Source organism: Phalacrocorax aristotelis, chromosome 15 (genome assembly GCF_949628215.1).
Source record: "Phalacrocorax aristotelis chromosome 15, bGulAri2.1, whole genome shotgun sequence".
NCBI lineage: Eukaryota > Metazoa > Chordata > Aves > Suliformes > Phalacrocoracidae > Phalacrocorax > Phalacrocorax aristotelis.
In genome coordinates this window covers 6,403,806-6,421,852 of record NC_134290.1, presented here as the reverse complement: position 1 = coordinate 6,421,852, position 18,047 = coordinate 6,403,806, and the positions used below count along the sequence as shown (strand labels likewise).

At 42.3% G+C, this 18,047-nt stretch overlaps 1 protein-coding gene across 5 annotated transcripts in view; it reads left to right on the top strand.

The window, feature by feature from the left end:
• Positions 1 to 16,061, top strand: part of ZNRF3 (zinc and ring finger 3) — a 98,677-nt gene extending 82,616 nt beyond the window's left edge. For 4 of the 5 annotated variants that reach the window (XM_075110886.1, XM_075110887.1, XM_075110890.1 and 1 more), the window contains 7 exons: positions 1,374 to 1,448; positions 4,901 to 5,032; positions 5,963 to 6,073; positions 7,245 to 7,412; positions 9,393 to 9,495; positions 10,304 to 12,049; positions 13,152 to 16,061. In XM_075110886.1, coding sequence (XP_074966987.1) covers positions 1,374 to 1,448; positions 4,901 to 5,032; positions 5,963 to 6,073; positions 7,245 to 7,412; positions 9,393 to 9,495; positions 10,304 to 12,049; positions 13,152 to 13,195 — 2,379 coding nt within the window. In that variant the 3' untranslated portion in view covers positions 13,196 to 16,061. The remainder of the gene's footprint in view (positions 1 to 1,373; positions 1,449 to 4,900; positions 5,033 to 5,962; positions 6,074 to 7,244; positions 7,413 to 9,392; positions 9,496 to 10,303; positions 12,050 to 13,151) is intronic. The other variant, XM_075110888.1, reaches the window with a different exon arrangement.
• The last annotated feature ends 1,986 nt before the right edge of the window (positions 16,062 to 18,047 follow it).

The window sequence follows — 18,047 nt, the reverse complement described above, 5'->3', positions numbered from 1 at the left end:
AAAATGCCTTCAGAGATCAAAGTGCCTTGCTTGTTGACTGACCATCCTGAAAAAACAGTCTGAATGGCCTGAACGCTTCTACAAGCACTGAGTGTCTGTAAGAGGTGCCTTCTAGGGAAACCTGGATGAGCTTTCACCTCAGGGCCGCTGCAGCGGAGAGCGTGTAGTACATTCCTTTTAACTTTTCCTCCCCAACAGCTATTAGTGATTAGCCAGGTGTGCTGACTTCAAAGAGGACAAATTCCTGCTGGGCTGAGAAGGAGACCCTGTTTGGGAGTTGGCTTCCCTCGTGCACTGTCTGAGGGGCTTGGTTAATTTGAAATAAAAACAAAATATAAGAATAGAGCAAAGAAAGTGACCTGTAGGTGTTCAAACTAACACCTCTGTACTGACCAACGTTCTTCTTTGGAACCACTGAGTGATATTTAATAATTTATCACTTTCATATGTTTCTTTTATAGCCCAGTTTGAGTTCAGGTTCTGTTAGTCTCTGTGAAGAGCCAGTGTCCTCTTGTTTGGTACTGTGATGGCGATAGCTGTCATCGCTTGGAGAAATAGTTACTTGCATTCTGCATCTGACAAAGGCAGTTTGAAAGGCTTTTAAAGTTACTGGGAATGTTTGCTCTGTGGTGCCATTGAGCAACGTTCGAACAGAACGTACAGAGGCATAGTGGCAAAAACTGGTAAAAATGCCCTGTCTTAACCTCGGTGGTTAAAACGCTCTTTTCTCTATCCCAGAGGATTTTAATATGGTCTAGTATCTCCTCTGTGCTGTTGGTAACTCCAGGTTTGGACTACTTATTATGCACTTAAATAGGACTGATCTTATCTGCGTAAGAAGTGTTCTGTGCAACAGTTCTGACCTCTAATGGTCAGAAAGAGTGGCATTCTCTGAGGCAAGGGTTGTGAGATGCTAGAGTTTGTCATGACTGAGAATGACACTAAAAAGGTGTAAAGAACGTGTTGTACTTTTATTTTCTACACTAGTGAGCTTGTCTTTCCACACCAAATCACAGGGAAGATTTTTAATGGTGCTTCCAAGTAACATGGAGAAAAAGAACATAATTTAACTTTTAAAAATTCTTATAAAGTCTTCAGAGAGTGTAAATCACATTTGAATTCCTTTAAAAGCTTGTTGAAGGAGGAGTTTGAGAAGGAAGGGCCAGAGAGGTTTTAGAAGCTGTAGTGAAGTTTAACTACATTCTATGCTGGTTCAGGAACTCCTGTGTTTGTAATTACTCTGTCATTGGGTTTAACTACACAGAAGCACCAAATGTTAAGTTTGCTCTCTGGAGATGAGTAGAGGGAGTAATTTTTGAGGTAAGAAGTCATCTCTTGGGGTGGGACTGAGGATGCTGTCTTTCTTATTGCAGGCAAAACGAGCAGTACAGCGAGGAGCCACAGCGGTCATCTTTGATGTTTCTGAAAACCCAGATGCCATTGATCAGGTATGAAGAAGGGAGCCTAGTTTTCTTACAGCGTCTCTTGGGTTTTTTTAGGGTTGCTGAGGCAAAACTTGGGAGCATAGAGGTCTCAGAGCACGCCTACCTTAAGACATGCAGCCTCTGACCCTGGACAACATGGTGCTGTGGTTTTCCTGCTTATCTTCTGGCAGGCAAGAAGCAATGGAGGTGTTGAGAATGTGGTAGAAAGAGAAAAGTTTGGGGAGTTATGTATTTTTCTCCTAGCCTTTGCTAGAATCCAGGTCTGGGATTGAGGTTTTGAGAAAGCATGGAGGCAGATTTTTTGTGGCCCCTTATCTAGTCAAGGTTTTCTTTGCCCAGCTCTGCATACAAAACACAGGGTGTTCGGCCCTGTCCAGCTTGTGATTGATATTACTGTTGAGCAGCTGCTATTTTTGAGGTTGCAAAATGGCATTCAAACCTGGTTCTAAACAAGATTCCTATAAAACTTATGAACATTTTTTGTTGTTGTTGTTCGCAGCTGATGATTTCTGGCCTGCGTGTTTTGTGGACAAACAGGGTTTTTCTTTTTTTGGGGTCTCGGTACAACTTCCATCTTTTCATTTGAAGTGGGTGATGTAATAGCTCTGTGAAATGCTTTTGCAAGATCCTTCCAGCCAATTCTGAGTTATTTGAGTAGAGCGAAGATACATAACAAGCACAAAAATAGTCTGTATTTGTTTTAGTTTTGTTTTGTCTTGAAACAAAATTGCTGTTTCTACTAGAGCAGAAGCAAGTGAAGCTGAATGTTTTTAAGAGCAGCCTGAATTTCTTGGGGAAAAGAGAGACCATCAGTGTTTACACTGAAAAAGCTGGCTTTAATTCTGAAATGAGCATCTGTTGGGCAAAGGAATGCAGACCCTGTGCAATGGATGCTTTGAGAACTGTGGTCTACATGTGCATCAAGGCTACAGCCTTGATCTTGCAAACCTTCTTAGGGGTATTTTTTCCTCTCTTATACACAGAAAAGTTATTGGCACAAAGATGTAATCTGTCTTCTTCTAGTTTTTTCTCTGTATTACAGGTTCTTACTTTCAGCCATCCTGCTCTGAACTCACAAAGCTGAGTTACTGCCTCTTGCTCTCTTCGCTCTTCCAGCAACAGCTGTCCTTCCTTGATTCTTGATGATAAACTGTGTGCAACTGTCCCCACTAGCTAGGAAACTAGTGTAGCGGATGAATATTTTGGGTGTACCAGTAAAATGGAAGGAGGTTGGTGGCTTAGTGCAGTAGCTGACAAAGTAGGCTCTGTTAGAGGACAGAGCAGCAGCCTATGCAAACACTCATAAACAGGAGAGGAATGACTAGACCTAGCTTTCATACTCTAAGCGTAAGAGTTATTTGATTGGCTCCCTTCTCATGCTGCTCTGGACACTTGTGTTTCATGTGTTTTGGTTCTCAGCCAAAGTCTTCAGAACCCTTGACATAAGTGGATACTAATTAATTTGTCCCTAAAATAAATACTCACAATGGAATTGTGGAAAACAATGACAGATGGATAACAATAGAGGAAAAACTGATGTGAGTTAATCTGGAGTATCTTTGAATCAAATGGAAGTATTCTAAGACAGTGAGGGGAGCTGTTTAGGAAGCTTTCCCAGGTATGATTTTTACCAAGCAATAGAACAACTAAAGGAGAGTGCTTTCAAAGGGAGGAGAGGAGTATTATGAAAGGCGATCCTTCCTGGAAGTCAGTGAACAGAAATAGGAAGCAGGCCTGACCAGGAAAAAATTGTCCTTGGACAATTTGGTAGCAGAATTGCTACCAAATGAAAGGGCTTTACATACAGATTTTGTGGGTTTTATTCCCGTTGATCTGAGAGTCTTTTGCTGTAGACTAAGAATGAATCTTTTATTTTTAGAAATACTCTGTGAAGTCTGATTTGTTTCTTAGTTTTACTTTTGCATAGTTTCAAGAGGAGTAACAGCACCCAGAGTGTCATATTTAGCAAAAGTCTGGCAGTGTGCAAAAGCTACCGAGGAGTCAGGTGAATTCTTTCTTAGACAAGACAGCTTGAGAGACAATATGTGTCTGGGAGTGTAGGGACAGTGATGGGATTTGGCCTTAGGCCAGCAAGCCTTGTAAACACATAGGATCCCTGGGTTAGATTCAAGCACTTGAGCTAATTTTTAGCTTTCCAGAAGACATAAGTCCTAAAACTAGTTTGATCAGTGTTCTCAGAAGCTCAGTCAAATACTAGGAAGAATCTGTGTTAAAGCCTTGATGAAATCTGTCACCATCATCTGGACAGTTTAAGTAGGGTACTTTGTAAGCAGGATGGTAGACCAGTCTATTGGTAATTTACATGTTTTAGCCAGAAACAAGAGGTAGATATCAACAATGTAGATATGGTATCTTTGCCATATATTACTCTTGTTCAATTTGATCACACTCCTGTCATCTCGTTAATTTCCTCTGTACCATTTCCATCTGCTTGTCAGTGCCTTGCTTGTTTTTTATCAACCAGCCTCTATACTAGGATTTTTCTTGTGGGTCAGAACAAGCTATATAAGTTTATCATGCTGGTGATGTTTTGTAAGAGAACAATTCTCTGGTCTTGTTATTCCCCTCTCTGGTATATAGTTTAGCAGATTGTTTTTCTTGATTTGTTGGCCAGAGAAGTTACGCAGTCTCCACACTTGAAGGTTTTCCACATCTGACTAGATAAAGCCCTGAGCAGCCTGGTCTGATGACATAGTTGACCCTGCCTTGACCAGGAGCTTGGACTTGGGGTGTACCTTCCCACCCACATTATTTTCTGGTTCCATGATTTGGCCTTTCAAAAAACTTAGCTGGACCTGGAAGGAAGTTTCAGGGTGAATTAAGCTCTCTGCTCATATGCTTTAGCCCTTGAGGCCCCCATCCTGCACTTAATAGGTCTAGTGGTGGCTAGAACCCTGATGACTGTCTGAGTGAGTTTACTAAGTTAAACAGCAGAAATTACAGACTTTAATAAATGGGCTAGGTACAAAGAGCTTGAAAGACAGGACTATGACATAGTATTGTTCAGAAAGCCAAAGAAATTTGTATGTGAATAATACAACTACAAAGCTGAAATAAGAGAAGGTTCAGAAAATGTAGCAAGGCCAATATTTTTGGAATGTGCACTTTTTTTTATTCTTCATTATGAGGTTTAACTTACTACAGTATTAACATATGCACTGGCACATAATGCGGTTAAGTTATAGCTGCTGTTCAGAAATTACATTTGCTTATCCTTAGTGTTAGTTTTGATCAGTAAAAAAAAGCAACTTAAGTCAAAAGTTTAATTCAGGTTCAAGTCCATTGCATACTTAAGTGAAGGTCTATGCTAGAAGAGAACAATTGGTGCTTGCATCAATTCCACATTCATATTCCTTTACTCTTCTCTCCATTTTCCAAAAGAGAGGTAGTTTTCCTGAAATGTGCCTTTTGAGTAGATTGTTTTTTTGTTCTAGCTGAACCAGGGCTCAGAGGACCCTCTGAAGAGGCCAGTGGTGTATGTGAAGGGTGCTGATGCTGTCAAGCTAATGAACATAGTTAACAAGCAGAAAGTGGCACGAGCAAGGATTCAGCATCGCCCCCCACGGGTGAGACTTTAAGAAACTTTATCTAGGTATTACACTGCTGTTACTTCATGCAGTGCTTGTTAACTGCACTGAGTGTGAAGATGTTTTGATGTTCCCCATGAGCATTAATACATGTGAAATTCTGTTGACCTAAATAAATTGAGCAACTGCCCTGTGGACAAGCAGCTACACTTGATGTAAGTATAGAATCCACAATGTGGCATCTGATGTCTTTCATAAGGATTCTTTTAAATATATAAATGTCTGAGAATTTTATATAATAGAAGTTTTCCCTTTTCTTAATTAACTTAAACTAGTGCACACTCCTGGTAGTTCAGATTTGTAAGGTAGTCTGCCTTGTATTAGCTAATAATTCTGTGTGGTATTTTAAACATGGGTTGATTATTTGATATCTGATATTTGTAATTGTAATATAAAATAGCTTTTCTATAGGTTTTCTTTGAACACTCCCTACATGTAGTTTACAGAAGAACAAAGCTAGAGGTTATCCATGTCCCAGTTACCGCTTTGGTTTTGTTGTATTTTTATGGAATTCATCTGTTAATTAAATGCATTTGAGAAGTGGGCCATTCACTTAAAATGTGAATGTTGATTTTCACTCAAGTATACAAGCAAACCAATAAATCACGAATATTTGTGTTAGTGTGATTCACTCTTAAATAAACTGGGGGTTTTAGGATTGGTTCAGAGACACTGTAAATCTGACATCTCATGACTGGCATTCTGTGTATTTCACTGACTTGCAATGACACATGAAACCCAGGTTTTGTCTCACAGAATCCTAGTTAATGAACAGAACAGCGCATACTTTGACTTTCGCCGTTGTGACTGTGTACATTTGACAATGACAAAGTAGAGAAGAGAAAGGAACAGTAGATTTGAGTATGATCTGAAAGAAGGAAAATTAATATTTTTGTTTTAATTTTTAAGCAACCCACCGAGTACTTTGATATGGGAATTTTCCTGGCCTTCTTTGTGGTTGTCTCTCTTGTTTGCCTCATTCTTCTTGTCAAGATCAAACTGAAACAGCGACGTAGTCAGGTAAGAGCAGTAACGGGATATTTACTGAATGCTGAAAATCAGCTTCTCTCACTTTGTCCTAGAACAATGCCGGACATTGACTTAGAATAGCCATCTTTGTGGAAAGGGTGTTATCCATGGATGTAGGCCTTTGGAAAAATTCAGAAATGTCTTCAAAGGAGATCTACACTGCTGTGTGATGTTCATTCAGTTAAATCCTGAAATGAAAAGAGTATGGAAGCAGTCCATTTAGCCATTGGGAAGGAAGAACATTTCTGGTTGTTCAGAGGTTGTTTATCAGCAGCACTGATAAACTCTTGTTGCTGTATTGTGGAGAGAATATCAGGATTGAAAATAAATTGCAGCCTTTTTCAGTAGAGTAATACTTATTGATTCTTAATGGGAGAGGTTTGCAAGGTAAAAAGTTGGCTAGGAGAAATTCTAGGTGAGATACTTTTGTGTTTGTCCTGTCAAACATGAAAGGGAAGGCAAATGGAAGCTAATGGAGCCTGAAGTTTGTAGTTGTAAGTTGTCTGGTATGTACACATAAATGGAATGCAAAGCACTGTAGATGCTTAGGACTCTTTCTTTGAACATATTGAGTAGGAATCCAAAGATGTTATGGGCCAACAGCAGTGTTAAAAAGGGAGATGATAAATTCTACAGTAAAAAGAAAACCACCCACTGCTTTCCTGAACGTCTACTGTTGATTCAATTTGGGGGGAGGGGGAAACGATACAGCTAATTTAGTAACATTTTGTTTTAATCCCTTTCTCAAGTATTGCTTATGATAATATGGTGATAACAGCATAATGCGCCATTACAGTCAATACTGACAGATGAAAAAAAGTTCCTGATCAAGTCTTAGATATTTTGCCTTGAATAGTTGCTGCCTATTAATTGAGCAGTTGCAGTGTATCCCAATTGTCAGCACTTTCACCCTGTTTCAATTCAAAGTAGCTTATCATTCTCACTGCTGCGTGTGGCATACATTCATGAGGCTTCTGACCTAAATTCTAATTAGTCTTCTCTCTGCTTAATTTATGAAGTTGTACGTTAGTCTGGGCCTGACGTGATTTGGTAAGATACATTGATTTGATACGGTGGTGTTTCTCTGCTACTACGCTCTAGTCCCTTATGCAGCAGTGTTGCCTTTTTTTTTTTCTTTTTCTTTTTTTTCCTTCTGTTGTAGAATTCCATGAACAGGCTTGCAGTGCAAGCACTGGAAAAAATGGAGACCAGGAAGTTTAAGTCCAAAAGTAAGGGACACCGGGAAGGTAGCTGTGGAGCACTGGACACACTCAGTAGCAGCTCCACCTCTGACTGTGCCATCTGCTTGGAGAAGTACATTGATGGGGAGGTAAAGGATAAATGGTTTCTTCAGCACGGCCTGAGAATATAGCTGGTTTATTTTAACATTGTGGTACACAGCTGGCTGTTGAGTGCATTGTGTACTGAGGTTGTGCTGCTTGCCAGACGTTGCATTGAGTAGCCAACTCAGCCTCAACTGCATTCTGCAGCTCCCAAAGAAGTCTCAAGGCCTTTTCCCCATACTAAAAAGTGAGATGTGAGGGAGGTCGTTCTGCAAGGTGCTACCTCCATGCTTTTCTGAGGAAGAACTAAAAAAGTCAGGGTTACCTCAGCATTTAGTTCTCTGTGTATTTTTAGCAAATTGTGTGCTAAGGTGATGATGCATGCAAGCTCTGCTGGATGTAAGGGGTACATTTTGTGTTTTGCTTCTCAAGCTTTGGTGGCACCTTGTCTTTAAAATGTCAGGTACACAGATGCCAAAAGGTTCAGGAACCATTTTTTTGACTCCTCGTTTACCATTGCTGAATTGACATCTGTGTTTGCCTTCTGTGACACGTTTCTATGCGGGGGAAGCAATGAAAGGATGAAATAGAAAATAGGCTCCTTAGAATAGAGGCAGTCAATAATCACAGCTTTAAAGCTGCATATAAAAATTATTTGAGGACATTTTATTTTAAAATTATTCATAAAAGATTAATCATTTTTAAGGCAATAGAAAATACTAGCTGCATTATTTGAGTGCTACAAGCTACAAACAGTTAATGAAGTTAGCTGATGGGAAATTATTCAGAGTAGCAAGGATGAAAGCAGGCAAGAACTTCAGAAGGGCTGTACAAAACTGACTGGACAGGAAATTCATGCGTGAACTTCAGCATGAAGTGTTGTACATAGGGAAGAGCTTCGCATATGTTAGTGATGGGTTGTGAGGTGAGCATTACTGCTCAGGAGCAAGATCTTGAAGCTGGTGTGGATAGCTTTGTGAAAGCAGATCGGTGCTTTGTGGCAGCCAGAAAGGCAAATCAGATATCAGAAATGAGCAGGGGAAGTCTAGAGAACTGATCAAAAAACATAATTGCACCACCACGCAAGTTCAGTCATGCTCTCACATTGAGTACGGTGTGCACTTCTGATCTCTTCACAGAAGTTATGTTGGAAATGAAGGGCAGTCACTAAGTGATCAAAAATTTGGAATGGTTTCTGTACAAAAAAATGACTGTGTGGGCTAGGACTGTTTAGTCCTGGATTACTTGGGGGCGGAACAAGTACAAAATTGTGAATGGAGTGCATGAACAGGATTCAGTGCTCTTTTTTTTTTTCCAATACAAGATTGGGTGCAATTAAATAAAGCTGCTGGGACCCAATCTGAATCAAAATGTGGTGTTTCTCCACCAACATGTAGTAACCCTCTGGAACTTCTTGCCAAAGCATGTTACAAATTCATAACCTGAGCTCATGGGGAGACTTGAGCAGTACTTGGAAGAAAGATCTGTTGCGGGTTTCAGGACTGGTAGATATCCAGCAGGCTCAGGAATTCCTGTAAACAGATAATAGCTGAAGGATGAGAGTGCTGGGCAAAGGAAAAAGCATCATATGTGTTGTGTTGTTTTTGATTTTCCCTGAGTGTTTTCCATTGCTAGTAGTTGTAGGCAAGGTGCATTGTTAAATGGACTCCATTGATTTTTTAATTTTTTTTTTTAAAGTTCATTTAACATGTTAAGGAATACTTTAATGATGGGCTCCTTCAAGGTGTTAGGTCATAGGGACACAGAGCAAAAAGCATCCTAAAGAAATGTAGTATATCTGCATGGAGTTCTAACATGCCTGCAGCCTATTCTTTTAGTGACAGCTGGTCACTAGCTGTTGTGCTCTTGGCAGTGTTGGAACAGGTGGCATTTTTTTTCCTTCTTATCACTTCAAGACTAGGAATTGATCTGTGTAGTAGCTGGGTTGGAAAAATTAGGAATAAACCGTGAAAAACTCACTCATGAGGAAGGAGTGGTTTTTCATGTTCCTTTATCTGTTCCTGTAGGAGCTGCGTGTCATTCCCTGCACTCACCGATTTCACAAGAAATGTGTGGATCCTTGGCTACTGCAGCATCATACCTGCCCTCACTGCCGCCATAACATCATAGGTGAGTGCTGCAGAACGGATGCTCTGTTGTGGCATCCATTTCGGACTTAATAGCTTACAAGATGAAACAGAAATTGTGCCTGTTTGTAAATCTCCATAGAGCCCATAGTCTTTATTGTGATGTAACCGTAGAAATACAGTTAGGACCAAGTTCTTCGAAAACGACTGTGTGCCCTGGAGTAACAGGTGATGTTTCTGGCTTTCCCTCACTCTGGGTGCAGTGCCCAGCAGAGGGCAGCGTTGGGCAGCGCCTGGGTGCGGCGAGGGCTCAGCTCTAATAGATGGGTATGTTTTCTCTTGGTAATTATGAAGAAAACACTATGTATTGTTTTTTAGTTTTTTGTGGGGTTATAACTTGGAATGTGGTTTCCTTTACTTGCCCCCTCCCCCTTCCATTTCCTCTGTCTTGAGAAAATTTTTCTGTTAATACACATTAATGTAAAATAATGGCAACAGTGAAAACTCAAGCAGTGACTGCCAGCCTGGCTCTTAATCTGCAAGACCAGGAATGCTGTGTAAGCAGAAGGTTTTGCATATATGAGAACAGTATGTGAAATCACTTCACTTCTTTTCCTCTTTAAGCATATACAATTGAGTGTTTCAGAGGCTTCCAGGCAGATTCTCTTGGCTTACTTTGTTTGTTTTGGTTTTTTCCCTCTGTGTAAAAAGTCAGTGCTTTTTTTTTTTAATACTCTGTTGTGTGCGGAATGTGTGCATAAAGAACAAAATATGTTTCTTTCTTTGCATGAAGTATATTCCTTTTTATTTCCTCCTACTTCTACTTCTCCACTCTTATTTCTCTCATTCAGAACAGAAGAAAGGAAATGCAGGTCCTGTCTGTCTGGAATCCATCAACCCCGCACGCAGCCGGCAGCAGAGGGTGATTCTGCCTGTCCATTACCCAGGCCGAGTGCACAGAGCAAACCAGATAACAGCATATCCCACTCGGACGAGCATGGACCCTCATGGAAACCCTATCACAGTACTTACAGTTGAGCGACATGGTGAACAGAGCCTTTACCAAGCCCAGTCCCCAGCCTATATCCGAAGTTATCAGCCTATTCATTTGGACCATGCTATAAACACGCATCACTGCGGCCTGGAACATAGGGCTTACTCTCCCGCGCACAACTTCCGAAGACCCAAGTTTGGTGGACGCAACTTTTCCAAAGCAGCGTGCTTTTCCCAATATGAGACCATGTATCAGCACTACTACTTCCAAGGCCTTAGCTACCCTGAGCAAGATGGACAGCCTCCAGCTGGCATTTCCTCAAAGGGTCCTTCCCGTGCCTTTCAGCCTGGTAGCAGCATGCTTTTCCCTCCTGTGGTACATGTAGTGCCCTCATCCCGCTTGGAGAGTGGCAGTACCTCCAGCTTTAGCTGCTATCATGGTCATCGTTCAGTGTGCAGTGGATATTTGGCTGACTGCCCTGGGAGTGACAGCAGCAGCAGCAGTTCTGGTCAGTGCCACTGCTCCTCTAGCGATTCCATGGTTGACTGCACCGAGGTCAGCAACCAGGGGGTTTATGGGAGCTGCTCCACCTTTCGCAGCTCTTTGAGCAGTGACTATGACCCATATGTTTACCGCAGTAAGAGCCCTTGCCGAGTGGGTGAGGTTGGTGGTGCAAACAGGGGTGCAATTGTTCTCTTGGAGGGCCCCCACCAGGACGAGCTTCCAGCTCATGGTCACAGTCTGGTGGGTGCTGACTGCCGGCCTGTGCCAGCTTCTTCCTCAGGGGACCAACTGTCTAATTGCAGCATGGATATGAACTATAGCAGTAATTCCTCACTAGAGCACAGGGATCCAAATGGCACTACCTCAGAGGGAGGACATGAGGCCACTCCTGGTGCTGCCTTGGATGTTAAAAGGAACTGGAAGAATCCAGAGATAGCAGGGCCGCTTATGGAGCAAGCATGCGCATGCTGCTTTGAACTCCAGCACTCTGCCCTGGAGCCTAGCAATGGGACAGCTGACTGTAGTGCACTCTTCCTTAGCTCTCCACTGTGGGGGACATGTGGCCCAGGAATAGAACCTCAGTCAGGGAACACCCCAGGCTTGTACAGTATTAACTCAGACCACTTGCATAGGACAGATGGGGTAAAATATGAGGGGTTGCCATGCTGCTTCTATGAAGAGAAGCAGGTAGCCTGTAGTAGCAACAGCGGCAGTGGAGGTGGTGGCTGCTATACAGAAGACTATGCAGTGAATGTGCAGTACACGCTTCCTGATGACACCTTGCCCAGCTGCTGTAAGGGTGTATGTGATCTGGGTCAACGCATTCCCATAATTCCAGAAGACAGAGACTGTGAGCTGATCCTACCTACAGAGTGCCAAGGAACCCATACGGGAGGCTGTAGTTCCTGGGATGGAACACCCGAGCTAGATACTTACCTGCACTGCCAAGGTAGAGGAGAGGTACAGGATGAGAGGGAGGTGTGCTACGAGGCAACGTCATTCCTGCGGCAGAACTACTCTCAGGAGGAGGAAGCCAGAATGCTCTTTCCCAGTCCCACCATGAACTCCCAGAAGCTGATGACGACCACAAAGGCCACAGGTAATATGTGTGCTTTTTTTTTTTTTTTTTTTGATTACTCGCTACCTTTCTGTCCTAGCACATGAAATGCTGCCAGCTTCCTAGGTACCTGCAGCCACAAAGGTTACTGTCATCCTCTGCATAAGACCAAGTTGTTGACTAATCCTTCGCCCAAAATTGCTATTTTCTTTTTACCTATGCTCATTTGATCATAGCTAGAGGAACAGAAGATGATAGTTCACTGTGTAACCCTATAAGAGCTTGCATACTCATCCTTTGTGGGGAGGGGAAGAAGCGACTATTAATACCAGTGCCCCATTAGAACTGCAGCCGGGGACACTGTACCAGTCATGGCAGCTGTGGTGAGCTTCCTAAGTAGGCAAGGCCAGAGGGCTGGGAGGGGACAGACAAGGTGAAGGATTAAAAAAAAAAAAAGAGTGAAAAAAGTTGGAATTGCTATAGGTAAATATGTGGGAAAGTCTCTGCTGTGGGCATACACAAGGGGGAGAAAGAACTACTTGCAGAATGAAGGGGGTATTCCTGCCCTGCCTTGCCAGGGCTGTTTTTAAGGGTGCTCATAGAATCATAGAGTACCCCAGATTGGAAGGGACCTCAGGCCATCACCCAGTCCAACCTCCTGCTCAAAGCAGGGCCAGCTCTGAGATCAGACCAAGTTATTCAGTTTGTCAGATGAGACCAAGTTTATCCAGCCAGGCCATGACAACCTCCAGGGACACAGAGTGCACTCCCTCTCTGGGCCCTTGTTCCCGTGCTTGACTGCCAGCATGGTGAACAGACTTTTCCTTCTATCCAGTCTGAACATCTCCTGTTTCAACTTAAGCTCCTTACCTTCTGTCCAGAATGCATCACTGTGACGACACTGGCTCCGTCGTCGTGACAACCTCCATGTAGGCATTGCAAAGGTGCCCCCGAAGCCTTCTCTTCTGCAGGCTGGATGAGCCCCAGTCCTTCAGCCTCTTCTCACAGGGCAAGTGCTGCAGCCCTCTGAGCATCTTGGCTCTCTGCTGAACTTGCTTCAGACAGTCAATGTCTTGTTCTGGGGGCCCCAAAACTAGATGCATTATACTAGATGCAATGTTCCTTAGTTTTCTTTATCCTTCAGGTGCTGGATCTCATCCCTTGGAGAGAAGCCAAATCGGTGACTAAACCTGTCCAGATGATCCCGGATGGAGAAGCGGAGCTTATCAGAGACTCCAAATTCTCATGGACTTAATTTTTTTAAAGCTTTGACAAACACACAAAAGTGGTAATGTGGAGAAGTCCCTCCCCCACTTCCTCTTCCTCTGTGTCCACATCAGCTTGATTGTCTCCTTTCTCCCTCTTGCCTGAAGCCTTCAGGCCTCCGTTTGTGTGCAAAGCCCATGTGGGACGTGGTGTGGAGCATTTCTGAGCTCTAGTGCCATTTCTATATTAATGACAAAGTGTTATTTATATTTTCTTTTTAGAAGTGACCGTGTCAGCTCTTGCTGAGAGGTAACACGGTGTGTTAAATAAGCCAGGCTATGTGTAGATGCTGTTATCTCCTACTTAAAGGAGTCCAGCCTTCGATAAGCTCAGGGCTACACCTGCCTTAGAAACCAGATAGCACCTTGAAATATAGTAGTCCAGAGGGATACAGCTGCTGAATGGATGCTCAGATACCGACTAATCCTAGTAGCAAATCCTAGTAGCCAGCAAGTTATGTGAGCAATTTTGAGGGAGGTGAAGCATTGGACTGTCTTTCTCCTCTCCCCTCTTCCCCCTTTCATGCTGCTCTGATGATTTGGCTAGGAAGGGCCTCCTGCCATTATGAATAGTTTTAACAGAGTGGGAGTAGGGAAACTGGTAGCTCAGAATGTTCTCATTCTCACTTCCTGCTGAACCATGGACCTCATTTTATCTTCTGACTGGTGAAGAATGCTGGGGACCCCTCCCTCAAACAGATGCTAGAAGAAACAGCTTAGAAAGGGTAGTACCTTTGTAGGTAACGAACCTTGCCTTCCATAGGAAATTTTTCAGGCACCTGTAGCCCCTGTTACAGCTGTGAGGAATGCTGGCATATGCAGGAAACCAGCTTGCAGGGTGCTTGCAGCTTGGCTGGCTCATTTTGGGAACATGTCAGAAGGTGTCTTGTTTCCCTATAGACTGCAAACATGCCTAAGGGAAGCAGTGCTTGTCACCTTTTGTGCATGTGTGAAAGTGAGGGACTTGGTCTAATCATGCTTTTCTTCTTTGCTGTGGTTGATGTAGCTTCCATAGATTGATCTGTTTTAAAGGTTTCTTGGGCCCAGCCAGTTGTGCTTCATTTTTGTCTTGCGTACAGAGTGTTCTCTGTACCCCATTAGCCTGGGCACATACTTTTGTTCTTGTTCTTGTACTAGTGGGGATGTCTGTTATCATGAGATAATATATGTCGTCACTTCTGATAGCAATTGTTTCCTGTGGAAACAGCGGCTTCTGAGTAAGAGGCTACCATAGCATGGTTTAAATTGCCTGTCATGCTGCATGTGCCTGAGGACACAGTGTCATCCTGTCTGGTGTATTCACAGCAGGAATTCTCCTAAAGGGAAACTAATTATTTAATGCCCACAGTGCCAGTCTTCTGAAAAGATTTGTCCGAAGTTCAGTACACTTTGGAGATACTTACAAGACATGAAAGAGAGATGTACTCTTCACGTTACATTTTCTACCAAAGTAATGTCCTTGACAGCACTGGGCTAATTGTGAGAACAAGCAAAGTTAACTTGTCTGCTTTATAGTCCCAAATTAAATATTTTAAAAGAAGCAAACATTTGAGAAATAACATTCATCTGTTTACTTTTACTTTCAGGATTCAGTAAGTTAGGAGAAAATAATTCTATTTAAAGGAATTCACGTTAAATCTTTTTAAATGAACAAACACCAAAATCCAGCTGTTCAGAGAATTAATACAAGGTGATTGAAAATTAAAAGAAAAACTCCAATAATCACATTTTCTGTGTATAAAGCTTATTGAAAACTTACTCATTCTCTGGATGACTAAAGTAAGTGGTATGTGCTGGGAGATTAAACTCTACAGGTTTGGGCTTTTTTTCTGTTTGTGGGGTTTGTGTTTTTTTGTTGGGTTTTTTTTTTTGTTTTTAAGTCTTACCTTTCTCCTTCCTCCACTCAAAAGAAATGCATTGTAGAAGCTATGGTATACTGCCTTGGTTATTCTGCTTGGTGTTTTGTGAGGCACTGTCTAAGGCCACCTGAGATGCATTGTACTCTCTAACTACACAGCATGTTGTGGTAAAATGTGGTTATCAAAAAGAAGTTTGAATATTCTGGCTCATGGTGTTCCTGGATGTACTGGTCTCATTCACATGTTTTGGAAATCTGTGCCAGTACAACAGTCTCTGCAGGCCTTACCACAGAGGTACCCTACACTTGGTTTCTGTGTTTGGTTTTATATTCAACATTTAGTTAATTCCCTGCTACCTGTATGTCTGTACAGACTTACAGGCTAGCTGGCCGTGATAGATGGTTTTTATAACAAAATGCTTTTCTACTACTTACATGAACAGTTGTCATTGTGTTTGGCTCATGAGGCACTATTTAAAATGTTTTTAATTAAAGTTATAGCACTTAAAATTGTTTTGTATAAAATTTGCTGTAAAGATTTGTAATATGGTCAAAGGGCTCTTTCTCCTTCATTACCATTTTAAAAATGTTTTAAAAGCTAGAAAACATCTTGTATATATTCTGTATATGTATAGCAGCACATTTCATTTATGGAAATATGTTCTCAGAATATTTATTTACTAATATATTTATCTTAAGCCATGTCTTATGTTGAGAGTGTGTGACATTATTGTAATAATCATTGAAAATCACTAACATGAGGCCCTGTAAATACATGATAATTGCACACAAAGATTTTACAGTACTTGCCGACCAAAAATGATTTAAGAAAAGTTGTGGTTACCTGCAGTTTTGTAAGAAAGTGTACAAATGTCTGTATTAAAAAAAAAAAAAGGCAAAAACACACAAAAATACAGTTTTATTGCATATACGTGTGGAAGTTGTCCTTCTTGCTCTGGGGGAAAGGACATGGATAGCTGTGCTCCTCCAAGTGTAGTCCTAGGTATACGGAGATGGACTATAATAAGCAACAATTTTTTCCTTTTTGTTTTTTTTTTTTTTTTTAAATAATAGGTAGGTGGATATGTATGTACATACACACACGTACAGATCCTAACAGAAATGGTCATGATAAAAAGTTCAGAAGTGTTTTTTTTCCTGGAGGCAGCACATAATGGTCTGTCTCGGGACCATTCAGCTTTCAGCAAGTGCCACAGTTAAACATCCACCAGAAATTAGCTTTTTTTACCCGGTATTGTGCACAGTTTAAGTCCAGTACTCAGTTTTAGCTGCCTTCCTAATGCTGTCCCCAGGTAGTCTCACCCAGTGTCTGTGTTACGTGAGGGCTGCCTGTTGCTCCAGCATCCCTGGTCTCACCTGACTGATGTTGCTGCTGAGGAGGAGGGAAGCTAGATATATTAACTGCAGGAATACGAGGATTACGGAGGAAGGAAAGCGAAGGGCACAGAAGGAAAAGTGAAGGGTTAGGAAAGTAGCGCACCAGAGTATGCTGTGGGAGAGATGGAGTGAAGAGCTCTGCCAGGGGAAACGGGGAAGGAGATGCCGTGAAGCTGAGACTGCAGCGTGGCAGTCCGTAGGTAACAGGGCAGCCCTTGGGCCTCTATACAGTATGCGGGTTACTGGGGGGGACTGTGCGTGTTGTCTTACAACCCCCTGAAGCCTCCAGGCACATGAGGAGTGTGACACCTCTGCTGGAAGGCATCCTTATTTATGTTTGGAGCCTGCCTGCTCCTTGTAGCAGAGGAACTTAATTCTGGTTTAATTTCAGGTAAAAATAATTTATTGTTCTGAAATAAAACTCTTTTGAGACCTGAACCAGCATGATGCTGGTGGATGCAGCCAGATAAATGATAGCTTGACTACTCAAGCTAGATCCAAGTCCTTATCCTGGATCATGAAATCACTGGTCCTACTGAAGGGAAAATCAGTGCTGTGCTACTCTCTTTATGTCGGCAGGGGGCAAAATTTGGCCAAAGATGCAGACAGCAAAAGAGAGGGGCTTGGAGGTATGTGGAGAGCAATTTCTGTACATGTGTACGTATGTATTTACATAATGTTTGATGTTATTGTGTAAACAGTTTCCCTCCGTGCATTATTTATTTCCCATCCAGTGATATACACACACACACTTCTTTCCAGTCTCCTCCAGTTTCTTCCTTCTCCCAGAGATTTTTACGTGGTAATCCCCTGGACTTCCCCCCACCCATCCTTGTCCAAGTGCGCTGTAATTCAGTCACCTCAGAATTCAGCCATGAAATGAGCCTCACTAAGCTCCAACCCTGTTTTGTATGTGAAAACTCCACGTTTGGGATGACAAACTGTTGAACTGAAGAGTACCATTTTGCATGGGATGCTCTGTAGCATGAGGATCAGTCACCATCCTCATCTCAGGTACTCTTGGGAAGCCTGGTCTGTACGAGAAAACAGGCACAGTAATGGAAGAGCAGCAGGCAGGAGGGAGTTAAGCAGCACCAGCAAGTGCTTCCCAATCCAAGTATGTGCCCTTTTTTTGCTTGGTGAACAGAATCCTGGCAATTGCCAATGATAATTTGCATTTTATTTGCAAATTAGTTCAATAAACAATTGTTCTTAAAAAATATCATAAAACTTGCCACGTGTGTGTGGCTGGTACGCCTGTGTGGACGTGTCACATCTGGGTCTCCTTCCTCTTCCCTCCCTCCACCCCCTACTTTGCTATTGCTGATTAGTGGTTTGTTTTCTCATTTCTTGTACTGAAGGAACCAAGGAAGTGATTGTGCTTTAATAACAGGTCCTACCTTTACCCTTGCTGTCCCGCAAAATAATCAGCGAGCCCATACCCGGTCTCTTTGGGACAGCTGTGGGCTGTTGACTGAACTTGAATGTGGTGCTTGGTGTTGTGTGTGTACGTGATATT